Raw genomic sequence first — 12,817 nt, forward strand, 5'->3', positions numbered from 1 at the left:
CAGTGTGAAGAGGCCTCCACTAGAGAACATTAAAGTGTCCAGGAGATACTTTTCCACACGACAACTTCAGGCCGAATGTTCCTCGCACTGCTGTGAGCCGCCTTTGTGGCCTAAATCTGCTCCCGTGGCTGCAGCGTCTCTGCACTTGTCTCCATCGAGCACGTCGGTGAAGTCATTGATCAGTGATTTCACAGGAGCTGCCAGCAGCGTCTCTGGACTGCTCTTTATCGGGCACATCGGTGAAGTCATTGGTCAGTGATTCCACAGGAGCTGCCAGCAGCGGATCTTGATGATTTGCACATTCAGAGGCAGAGCTGTCCTCAGACGACCATTAATGACCTCAGTGACAGAAGCTGAGGCTGGAGGGGCCGGGATTTCTGCTTGAGGTTCAGACTCAGACTGGAGACATCCGGAGGTTTTGAAAAATGTGTTTCCGTTTTTTCTTCGTTTGCAGATCAATGACGTCTCCAACCTGTGATTTCCAAAATTCCACAAGTTTTTCTTCTTGGTGATTTAATTTCAATGTAGAGGAGTGTATAAATTAGATAGACAGACAGATAGACAGATAGATAGATGATAGATAATAGATACATGATAGATAGATAGATAATAGATAGTAGATAGATGATAGATAATAGATAGACGATAGATAGATAGATAGATAATAGATAGATAGGTGATAGATATTCCTATTCCCCCTTGATGTGACTTTCCCTCTTTTACCTTCTTTCTGTCGCTGGTTTATCGCGCTCTCTCGGCGCTCTCTCGGCGCTCTCTCAGCTTCTGCGCTGCCTTCATTAGTCGTCGCCTGTTCTCCATTTACCAGGAATGTAATGAATTAATGAAATCTGCTGAAAATAATTAGGATTAATACACCACCAAGTCTCCAATTATCGATCTCGCAGCCGGTCTGGTTCTCTCCTAATTCGTTTATTTGTCTAGACAGCTGGCGAGGCGGTAGGTCGGACTCGTGGTGTCTCGCAGAGCGCTGGTCGCCATTGGTCCTGGGCGTGGATACCTCCGTGCTAGAACCGCTGTAAGCTGAGGGTTTGTTACAATTAGATCAGCTCTGTGGACTCAAGACACATTGTAGCAAACCCCCAGACGGATTGGTGCGGCTGCTGCTGATCCTTGAGCTCACAGAGCATGTTACAGACTGATACACTGTATCCACCTCCCAGGACTAAATCTAAAAGTGAGGTCCGTCGTCCGGCCGAGGGTGGAGATAAGCGGCTACCTGTTTCCAGTGGTAACTAACCAGCGAAAAAGTTTGAACGCAGCTTTGTATGTGAATGGAGAAGAGAAACAAAAAGATCCTTAGCACAAAAGAAAAGTCAATTCCCCGTAATAATAATATTTTATAACTATAGTGACGCCATGAATCGCTGCGCCCCCTGCTGGTCTGTAGGTTTCCACTCCTCTGTATGCGGCTGTACACGGTCGGCTGTGGTGTCAGACGTCTTTTGCTTTGATCATTGTCCTTTGTGTGAGGAGTTTAATTGAAGTCATAGTTGAGGCTGTGGGGAGTGAACCCAGAGATTGTGCGGCGGAGCGCCGGCCCCTGCGGAGCGGTGCGTGTCTGTGGGATATTATTGATATTTTTGGAGTCACTTTTTGTAACCGGTTGTAATTGAATTATTCAGAGTCATTCCTGGGGGTTAATGCCAACATTTGTAAAGGAATATTGCATTTTTTCTTTTTTTGTAACTTTTTGCAATCTGCGGTTTACACAAATTGTTGAGCTGATTTTCTAGATTGCAGTGCATTGTGGGAACTCGCATGAGAGTTACATTGTCAGGTCACATGACTGCACGAGGTGTTAGCCCAATGTATATATTGGCATTGGATGCGACTGGGAATCGTCAGTACAGATGGAGCAATCATTAACCTGACGGATACTGTAAGAAACCGAGCTCCGTATACAGGGCAGTGAGTGTAACTAGTGTTAGATCCGTGTCTTCATGTTGGGTGGCGATGACTTCTCTACAATCATCTGATTATTATTACAGGCAGGATTACACATATATCAATAACACAGGTAGTGTCACAGCTCACCTCCTCTCCTCACTACACAGATCAGAGCATGCCCACAACACTTTCCCATAGAGGATAATAGGTGATGTCACAGCTCACCTCTTCTCATTGTACAGTGACCTCTGCACAGGTCAGAGCATGCCTACAACACTTTCCCATAGAGGATAATAGGTGATGTCACAGCTCACCTCTTCTCCTCATGGTACAGTGACCTCGGCACAGGTCAGATCATGCCTACAATACTTTCCCATAGGGGATAATAGGTGATGTCACAGGTCACCTTTGCCCACACCAGTCACGTTGTACAATGACCGGTTCATAGATCAAATAATGCCCACAATACATTCCCATAGAATATAATGGGTGATATCACAGCTCACCTTCTCTCTTCACTGCACAGAGACCTCTGCACAGGTCAGAGTATGCTCACAATGCTCTTCCATAGAAGATAATAGGTGATGTCACAGCTCACCTCCTCTCCTCACTACACATATCCTAGCATGCCCACAACACACTCCTATAGAAAATAATAGGCGATGTCACAGCTCACCTCCTCTCCTCATTGCACAGAGACCTCTGCACAGGTCAGAGCATAGCCATAAAACTCTTCCATAGAACATAATAGGTGATGTCACAGCTCACCTTTCCCCACCAGTCCCGCTGTACAATGACCTGTGCATAGATCAAATAATGCCCACAGTACACTCCCATAGAATGTACTGCGTGATGTCACAGCTCTCTTCCTCCTCTTTACTGCATAATGACCTATGCACCGGTCAGAGAGCATGCCGATAGCATTAATATAATTAAGAAAACTGCATTTAAGTGAGAATGGGCAGTCCCTTTAAAGGGGAACTGTCAGCGGGGTTTTGCTATGTAATTTGATGAGAGAGTCTGATTCCTGCTCTGTGTTCATTACTGGGCTGCTTGCTGCGGTTTTGATAGACTCCCTGTTTTCTCTGCTGTAGATTTAACAGTGCTCAGAATGCTGAGCCTTGTATAACTCCGCCCACACTCCTGATTGGCAGCTTCCTGTGTCCAGTGTCAGCAAGCTGCCAATCTGTGATGGAGGCGGGGTTACACAGATTAGCCTGACTGGTCTGCACGTGAGACGTATGAAAAGGAGGATGCATGCACGTGAGACCTAGTCCTGTAGTGATGATCTCCTGCTGATAAAACACTGATTATTGAAACTCCGGAACCCAGCCTAGTAAGTGGCACATCCCTGGAGTCAGGCTCACTTGCCCTGTAATTTCATAACACAAACATGCTGGCAGATTCCCTTTAAGTGACTGACAATCTAAGGTTGATGGATTCCTACAAGGTGATGATTACTATCGTGTGGCGGACGGTGGGTTGCGGTTTGCATCGCTGTTTGATCATGTGATCTAGCGGCCAGACACGGGCACGCCGCCGCCGTCACTCACGTCTCGCTCTCTCCGCAGGATCACATTGACACGAAAAGCGCCACAGATATGTTTGAGCTGATAAAGAAGCGTCTGAAGGCCACGGACGGATACCCCTACCTGCTGTCCATCCTCCAGCACTGCCTGCAGATGCCCTGTGAGTACCAGACTGGTAGGAGGACGACTCCCATCACTGCACCAGATCTACTGAGGAGCTTCTCCTCCCGGGTCTCCGCTTTACCTCTGGACGTGTGGATGTGATCTGCGGCTTCTTCTCTTCCTGATGACAGATAAACGGAACGGCAGCAACCTGCAGCAGTGGCAGCTCCTGGACCGGATCCTGCAGCAGATCGTCCTTCAGGACGAGAAAGGAGAAGACCCCGATGTGACGGCGCTGGAGAACTTCAATGTCAGGAACATCATTAAAATGTAGGTGCCCCCATAACCGCCGCAGGCTGACAGATCTAGCTTTAAAAATCTAGAAACTATAGGAGGTCTAGAGCTCTGCGGTGTGCAGAAGATTCCGGGGAAGTCAAAGTTCTAGCACCTTTTTAGTTCTATAGAGATTCCAGAGTGGATCAGTTCTTTGTAGGTTCTAGACTTCATCATCTCTATAGAGGTTCTAGACTCCATAGGTGCTATAGAAGTTCATCAGTTTTATAGAGGTTCTAGACTCCATCAAGTCTATAGATATTCTAGAGTACTTCAGTTCTATACAGGTTCTACAATGCATCGATTCTATAGAATTTAATCAGTTCTATAGAGGTTCTAGATTACATTGGGTCTATAGAAGCTCTAGAGTTAATCAGTTCTGCACAGGTTCTAGACTTCATTGGTTCTATAGAATTTCATAAGTTCTATAGAGCAGGGTTCCCCAACTCCAGTCCTCAAGGCCCACCAACAGGTCATGTTTTAAGGATTTCCCTTGTATTGTGCAGGTGATGCAATTATCACCTGGGCAATACTAAGGAAACCCTGAAAACGTGACCTGTTGGTGGGCCTTGAGGAATGGAGTTGGGGAACCCTGCTATAGAGGTTCTAGATTCCATCGAGTCTATAGACGCTCCAGAGTTCATCAGTTCTATAGAGGTTCTAGACTGTCTGTTCTATAGACGTTAATCAGTTCTTTAGAGGTTCTAGACTCCATCAGTTCTATAGAAGTTCTAATGTTCATCAGTTTTATAGAGGTTCTAGACTACAATAGTTTCTATAGAAGTTCTAGACTCCATAGATTCTGTAGAAGTTCTAAAGTTCATCAGTACTACGGAGGTTCTAGACTTTCATCAGTTCTATTGATATTCTAGACTTCATCACTTTTATAGATGTTCATTACTTCTATAGAGGTTCTACAGTTCATCAGTCACATAAGGGTTCATTAGTGCTATGAAGGTTCTTGAGTTTATTAGCTCCCAGGTTCTAGATCTCCTTGGTTCTACAGAGGTTATAAAGATCTTTGTTTTTCTGGAGGTTCTGAGCTCCTCATTTCTGTTGAGATTCTAGAGCTGCGCAGTTATATAGAGGTTGTAGAGTTTTTCAGTTTCATAGAGGTTCTGTGGATCTTTGCTTTTGTACTATAGAGATTCTAGATCTTCCTGGTTGTATTGAGACTCAAGAGCTCCTCAGATCCTTAGAGGCACCTCAGTTCTGGAGTGTTTTTCATCTATAGAGGAGTTTGAGTCTCTTAGAGGCTTTTGGGTCTCCGTTCATTAGAGATTATGAAAAGTTTTGGTAGAATAGAATTTCTAAACCTTCTCAAGTTTCAAGAACTCTTCCCATTTATAGAGATTCCATGAATCCCCAGATCTAGTGAGGTTCTAGAGCAGCTCAGTAATGGGCTTTGCAGAGATCCTGATTTCTATAGAGGTTTCAGATCTCCTCAGTCCCATTGAAGGTCTAGAGCTCCTTTGTTTTAGATGGTATTTCAAGGGAATCTGATACCAACTAACTGATAGAATTGCCCTGTTCTGTATGATCTGTGATGGCGGGGGTCCGACTCCCCCTGACGAAGTCCTGTTCCATGTTAAGGACTTTTGCAATCTCTTGTCAGTAAGAGCGTCAGTTTATTATGTCTCTGGTTCTGTTCCCTGCAGGTTAGTGAATGAGAATGAAGTCAAGCAATGGCGAGAACAGGCGGAGAAGTTCAGGAAAGGTGGGTGTTCCCCTTTAAATGCTTATTGCAGCGATCAGTGGAGAGAGACCCCTGTAAATTATAGTGATAACCGCTCCTGTTGTGTCCGAGCTCTTCTCAGTCTCTCTCCATCGCAGAGATGTCAGAAGCTTCTTCATGACTGTCACCCTCCATGGATTAACCTGGGTGCGACTTTTAGTTCTGTTCATCCTGAGCCGCCTGATTCAGGAACAGACGTATAATGTGAAGACCACATCCAGTTCAGTCTTTACCATCACATCCTAGAACACGTGGACGTCGCCTGCCGGCTGGAGAAGAAGGAACGGGAATGTGAGACGAAGACGCAGGAGAAGGAGGAAATGATGAAGACCCTGAACAAGATGAAGGACAAGCTGCAGAAGGAGTCGCTGGAGCTGCGCCTGGCCCGAGATCAGATGGCGGAGCTCATGTCTCAGCTGAGCGAGCACTCGGTAGGGAAATGAGGGAGCCGGAAAAGGCCCATACTGGAAAAGCTCAAGTTACACCCAGAGCTGCATCCACAATTCTGGTGTCTTACTCTCCAGTCACATCTCAAGCAGCACGTACTGCTACCGGTCCCCCTGACACTTCACCAGGGATCCCACAATGCTCTGCACTTTGATGTATTGCATTGTGGGAGATATTTCACATCAGAGGAGTCACAGGCTGCAGCTTTGGATGTGACTAGAGTCATGATGTCTGTAATTGTTTTTTAGGATTCATTTATATTTCCTGATTTCCTCTATTTTTCAGACCGGAGGTCCTCTGTCCTTCCCCCTTCCACCACCGCCACCACCACCTCCAGGTGGGCCCATGCCTCCGCCACCGTTTTTACCAGAGCACCTGCCACCTCCACCACCTCCGCTGCAGTCATTCTCCTGTTTTCCCCCGGCTCCTCCTCCTCCACCGCCACCTGGAGGACCCCCACCACCGCCAGGAGCACCTCCATTATTTGGGATGGGCATGCAGCCCCCACCTCTTCACTCCTTTACCTACGGAACCAACATGAGAAAGAAATCCATTCCCCAACCATCGCACCCATTGAAGTCTTTCAACTGGTCCAAACTAAATGAGGTATGAAGCCCCTAATCAACTTAAGGAATGGGGGTAACAATGTAACATGGGTGGTAGTTCTGTTTCATATATAGAGCTCCTCCTAGTGGTGACTGCAGACAGGATCTTATCATGTATCTCTGTATACAGGGAGCTCCCCCTAGTGGTGACTGCAGGCAGGATCTTATCATGTCTCCCTGTATACAGGGAGCTCCTCCTAGTGGTGGCTGCAGGCAGGATCTTATCATGTATCTCTGTACACAGGGAGCTCCTCCTAGTGGTGGCTGCAGACAGGATCTTATCATGTCTCCCTGTATACCGGGAGCTCCCTCTAGTGTTGACTGCAGACAGGATCTCATCATGTATCTCTGTATACAGGGAGCTCCTCCTAGTGGTGGCTGCATGCAGGATCTTATCATGTATCTCTGTATACCGGGAGCTCCCCTAGTGGTGGCTGCAGACAGGATCTTATCATGTTTCTCTGTATACAGGGAGCTCCCTCTAGTGGTGACTGCAGGCAGGATCTTATCATGTCTCCCTGTATACAGGGAGCTCCTCCTAGTGGTGGCTGCAGGCAGGATCTTATCATGTATCTCTGTACACAGGGAGCTCCTCCTAGTGGTGGCTGCAGGCAGGATCTTATCATGTCTCCCTGTATACCGGGAGCTCCCTCTAGTGTTGACTGCAGACAGGATCTCATCATGTATCTCTGTATACAGGGAGCTCCTCCTAGTGGTGGCTGCATGCAGGATCTTATCATGTATCTCTGTATACCGGGAGCTCCCCTAGTGGTGGCTGCAGACAGGATCTTATCATGTATCTCTGTATACAGGGAGCTCCCCCTAGTGGGGACTGCAGGCAGGATCTTATCATGTATCTCTGTACACAGGGAGCTCCTCCTATTGGTGGCTGCAGACAGGATCTTACCATGTATCTCTGTATACCGGGAGCTCCCTCTACTGGTGACTGCAGACAGGATCTCATCATGTATCTCTGTATACAGGGAGCTCCCCCTAGTGGTGGCTGCAGGCAGGATCTTATCATGTATCTCTGTATACCGGGAGCTCCCCCTAGTGGTGGCTGCACACAGGATCTTATCATGTATCTCTGTATACAGGGAGCTCCCTCTAGTGGTGGCTGCACACAGGATCTTATCATGTATCTCTGTATACAGGGAGCTCCCCCTAGTGGTGACTGCAGACAGGATCTTATCATGTATCTCTGTATACCGGGAGCTCCCTCTAGTGGTGACTGCAGACAGGATCTTATCATGTATCTCTGTATACAGGGAGCTCCCCCTAGTGGTGGCTTCAGACAGGATCTTATCATGTATCTCTGTATACAGTGCGCTCCCCCAAGCGGTGGTTGCTGTTTTACATTCCATGTTGTAGTTTGGTATTTTCCGGATCTCTGCTTGTTGTCAGTGAATGGACTTCTCTTTGTACGTGAGGAGACTGATGACAGCTGGAGATCTACGTTTCTTACACTCTTAACACTCTGCAGCAGAAATTCTTCTTCTGTCCTGATGGATTGTTACAATGTATCAGTTCTGGGCCCAGTTCATTTCTGTAACTCTCCCAGATTCCTCTTCCTCCATGAACCCTAAATCCGCATCTCGCTCATTGTTTTAAAGTGACTGTCTCTGGCTTCAACAACTGTCCTTTACATCCCGGCCGCCCAGATGATGTCTCCTGCAGGACCTCATGGGAAGTATTTGATTTGAGCACCCGGGGACAAGAGGAATTCAGCAGGAATGCGCTCTCATATAATGACAAGTATCTTTATTATAAATAGCATTTCTGCAGGATTACAAATAAGACTCGAGAAATGCAGAGCTCAGAGGGCGCAGAGCTGAGTGCGCAGAGCTGATGGCGCAGAGCTGAGGGCGCAGAGCTGAGGGCGCAGAGCTGATGGCGCAGAGCTGAGGGCGCAGAGCTGATGGCGCAGAGCTGAGAGCGCAGAGCTGAGGGCGCATAGCTGAGGGCGCATAGCTGAGGGCGCAGAGCTGAGGGAGCAGAGAGCGCATAGCTGAGGGCGCATAGCTGAGGGCGCATAGCTGAGAGCGCAGAGCTGAGGGCGCATAGCTGAGAGCGCAGAGCTGAGAGCGCAGAGCTGAGGGCGCAGAGCTGAGGGCGCAGAGCTGAGAGCGCATAGCTGAGAGCGCAGAGCTGAGAGCGCAGAGCTGAGGGCGCAGAGCTGAGGGCGCAGAGCTGAGGGCGCAGAGCTGAGAGCGCAGAGCTGAGGGCGCAGAGCTGAGGGCGCAGAGCTGAGAGCGCATAGCTGAGGGCGCAGAGCTGAGAGCGCAGAGCTGAGGGCGCATAGCTGAGGGCGCATAGCTGAGGGCGCATAGCTGAGAGCGCATAGCTGAGGGCGCAGAGCTGAGGGCGCAGAGCTGAGAGCGCATAGCTGAGGGCGCATAGCTGAGGGCGCAGAGCTGAGGGCGCATAGCTGAGAGCGCATAGCTGAGGGCGCATAGCTGAGGGCGCAGAGCTGAGGGCGCAGAGCTGAGGGCGCAGAGCTGAGAGTGCAGAGCTGATGGCGCAGAGCTGATGGCGCAGAGCTGAGAGCGCAGAGCTGAGGGCGCAGAGCTGAGGGCGCAGAGCTGAGGGCGCAGAGCTGAGAGCGCAGAGCTGAGAGTGCAGAGCTGATGGCGCAGAGCTGATGGCGCAGAGCTGAGAGCGCAGAGCTGAGGGCGCAGAGCTGAGGGCGCAGAGCTGAGGGCGCAGAGCTGAGAGCGCAGAGCTGATGGCCAGAGCTGAGAGCGCAGTGCTGAGAGCACAGAGCGTTCCTGTCCAGCAGGACATGAATGCTGAATCTTTAGGGATAGAATCTCCCTCTAGTGGTCACATGAGGAATCACAATATACTAAGAACTTAAAGGATAACTCAGATCAAAGTGCTGCACAATATGCAAGGAAAGGTTGGTGACCTGTAATAGTAGGCATACTGTTTGTCACTCAGCTCCTCCAGGAGCAGATATCACTAATAATAGTGCACTTTAAGAAATAGGACGTGTTAAAGGAATTGAACAGAAAAAGAAAAACTTACAATTTATTCCTAGATGATTTTTCAGCTGTTGAACCCAAAGAAAGCAAATTTTAGCTCAGTATCTCCAAAATCAACAGGAATGTAAGGAGGGGAAATATATAAACTACGACTTCATGGACCCTCCGCACACTAATTAATAGGCTGCAACTTGTCGAAAAGTTTGGGCTTCTTAACAAATTCTGACACCTCCTGATCCACCAGTACGAGACGATAAAGCAGCCGCTACATAATAAAGACCCAAAGAAATGGGTATATTCCTATACATAGGGGAAGTATTATAGTAGTTATATTCCTATACATAGGGGAAGTATTATAGTAGTTATATTCTTGTACATAGGGGCAGTATTATAGTAGTTATATTCTTGTACATAGGGGCAGTATTATAGTAGTTATATTCTTGTACATAGGGGCAGTATTATAGTAGTTATATTCTTGTACATAGGAGCAGTATTATAGTAGATATATTCTTGTACATAGGGGTCAGTATTATAGTAGTTATATTCTTGTACATAGTGGGCAGTATTATAGTAGTTATATTCTTGTACATAGGGGCAGTATTATAGTAGTTATATTCTTGCACATAGGGGCAGTATTATAGTAGTTATAGTCTTGTACATAGGGAGCAGTATTATAGTAGTTATATTCTTGTACATGGAGGCAGTATTATAGTAGTTATATTCTTGTACATAGGGGTCAGTATTATAGTAGTTATATTCTTGTACATGGAGGCAGTATTATAGTAGTTATATTCTTGTACATAGGGGCAGTATTATAGTAGTTATATTCTTGTACATAGGGGCAGTATTATAGTAGTTATATTCTTGTACATAGGAGCAGTATTATAGTAGATATATTCTTGTACATAGGGGTCAGTATTATAGTAGTTATATTCTTGTACATAGGAGCAGTATTATAGTAGTTATATTCTTGTACATAGGGAGCAGTATTATAGTAGTTATATTCTTGTACATAGGGGCAGTATTATAGTAGTTATATTCTTGTACATAGGAGCAGTATTATAGTAGATATATTCTTGTACATAGGGGGCAGTATTATAGTAGTTATATTCTTGTACATAGGAGCAGTATTATAGTAGTTATATTCTTGTACATAGGGAGCAGTATTATAGTAGTTATATTCTTGTACATAGGGGCAGTATTATAGTAGTTATATTCTTGTACATAGGAGCAGTATTATAGTAGATATATTCTTGTACATAGGGGCAGTATTATAGTAGTTATATTCTTGCACATAGGGGCAGTATTATAGTAGTTATATTCTTGTACATAGGGGCAGTATTATAGTAGTTATATTCTTGCACATAGGGGCAGTATTATAGTAGTTATATTCTTGTACATAGGGGCAGTATTATAGTAGTTATATTCTTGCACATAGGGGCAGTATTATAGTAGTTATATTCTTGTACATAGGAGCAGTATTCTAGTAGTTATATTCTTGCACATAGGAGCAGTATTATAGTAGTTATATTCTTGCACATAGGGACAGTATTATAGTAGCTATAGTATTGTACATAGGAGCAGTATTATAGTAGTTATATTCTTGTACATAGGGGCAGTATTATAGTAGTTATATTCTTGCACATAGGGACAGTATTATAGTAGTTATATTCTTGTACATAGGGGCAGTATTATAGTAGTTATATTCTTGCACATAGGGGCAGTATTATAGTAGTTATATTCTTGCACATAGGAGCAGTATTCTAGTAGTTATATTCTTGCACATAGGAGCAGTATTCTAGTAGTTATATTCTTGCACATAGGGACAGTATTATAGTAGCTATAGTATTGTACATAGGAGCAGTATTCTAGTAGTTATATTCTTGCACATAGGGACAGTATTATAGTAGCTATAGTATTGTACATAGGAGCAGTATTCTAGTAGTTATATTCTTGCACATAGGAGCAGTATTATAGTAGATATATTCTTGCACATAGGGACAGTATTATAGTAGCTATAGTATTGTACATAGGGGCAGTATTATAGTAGTTATATTCTTGTACATAGGGGCAGTATTATAGTAGTTATATTCTTGCACATAGGGGCAGTATTATAGTAGTTATATTCTTGTACATAGGGGCAGTATTATAGTAGTTATATTCTTGCACATAGGGGCAGTATTATAGTAGTTATATTCTTGCACATAGGAGCAGTATTCTAGTAGTTATATTCTTGCACATAGGAGCAGTATTATAGTAGTTATATTCTTGCACATAGGGACAGTATTATAGTAGCTATAGTATTGTACATAGGAGCAGTATTCTAGTAGTTATATTCTTGCACATAGGGACAGTATTATAGTAGCTATAGTATTGTACATAGGGGCAGTATTATAGTAGTTATATTCTTGCACATAGGGGCAGTATTATAGTAGTTATATTCTTGTACATAGGGGCAGTATTATAGTAGTTATATTCTTGCACATAGGGGTCAGTATTATAGTAGTTATATTCTTGCACATAGGGGCAGTATTATAGTAGTCATATTCTTGTACATAGGGGTCAGTATTATAGTAGTTATATTCTTGTACATAGGGGCAGTATTATAGTAGTTATATTCTTGCACATAGGGGCAGTATTATAGTAGTTATATTCTTGCACATAGGAGCAGTATTCTAGTAGTTATATTCTTGCACATAGGGACAGTATTATAGTAGCTATAGTATTGTACATAGGGGCAGTATTATAGTAGTTATATTCTTGCACATAGGAGCAGTATTATAGTAGTTATATTCTTGTATATAGCAGCAGTATTTTAGTAGTTATATTCTTGTACATAGGGGCTGTATTATAGTAGTTATATTCTTGTACATAGGAACAGTATTATAGTAGTTATATTCCTGTACATAGGGGCAGTATTATAGTAGTTATATTCCTGTACATAGGGGCAGTATTATAGTAGTTATAGTCTTGTACATAGGAGCAGTATTATAGTAGTTATATTCCTGTACATAGGGGGCAGTATTATAGTAGTTATAGTCTTGTACATAGGAGCAGTATTATAGTAGTTATATTCTTGTACATAGGGGGCAGTATTATTGTAGTTATATTCTTGTATATAGGAGCAGTATTATAGTAGTTATATTCTTGTACATAGGGGGCAGTATTATAGTA

General features: G+C 44.6%; 1 protein-coding gene across 4 annotated transcripts in view; it reads left to right on the forward strand.

The window, feature by feature from the left end:
* Window positions 1-12,817, forward strand: part of DAAM2 (dishevelled associated activator of morphogenesis 2) — a 216,448-nt gene that overhangs the window by 157,211 nt on the left and 46,420 nt on the right. For all 4 annotated transcript variants that reach the window (XR_012222650.1, XM_073556296.1, XM_073556294.1 and 1 more), the window contains exons 10-14: window positions 3,480-3,597; window positions 3,731-3,869; window positions 5,531-5,589; window positions 5,854-6,038; window positions 6,340-6,660. Coding sequence is in view for 3 of the 4 variants with exons in the window: in XM_073556296.1 (XP_073412397.1) it covers window positions 3,480-3,597; window positions 3,731-3,869; window positions 5,531-5,589; window positions 5,854-6,038; window positions 6,340-6,660 (822 nt within the window). In the remaining variant the exon portion in view is untranslated. The remainder of the gene's footprint in view (window positions 1-3,479; window positions 3,598-3,730; window positions 3,870-5,530; window positions 5,590-5,853; window positions 6,039-6,339; window positions 6,661-12,817) is intronic.

This window comes from Dendrobates tinctorius, unplaced genomic scaffold (assembly GCF_039654945.1).
Source record: "Dendrobates tinctorius isolate UK_male_01 unplaced genomic scaffold, ASM3965494v1 ptg000232l, whole genome shotgun sequence".
In the NCBI taxonomy this organism is placed as follows: Eukaryota; Metazoa; Chordata; class Amphibia; order Anura; family Dendrobatidae; genus Dendrobates; species Dendrobates tinctorius.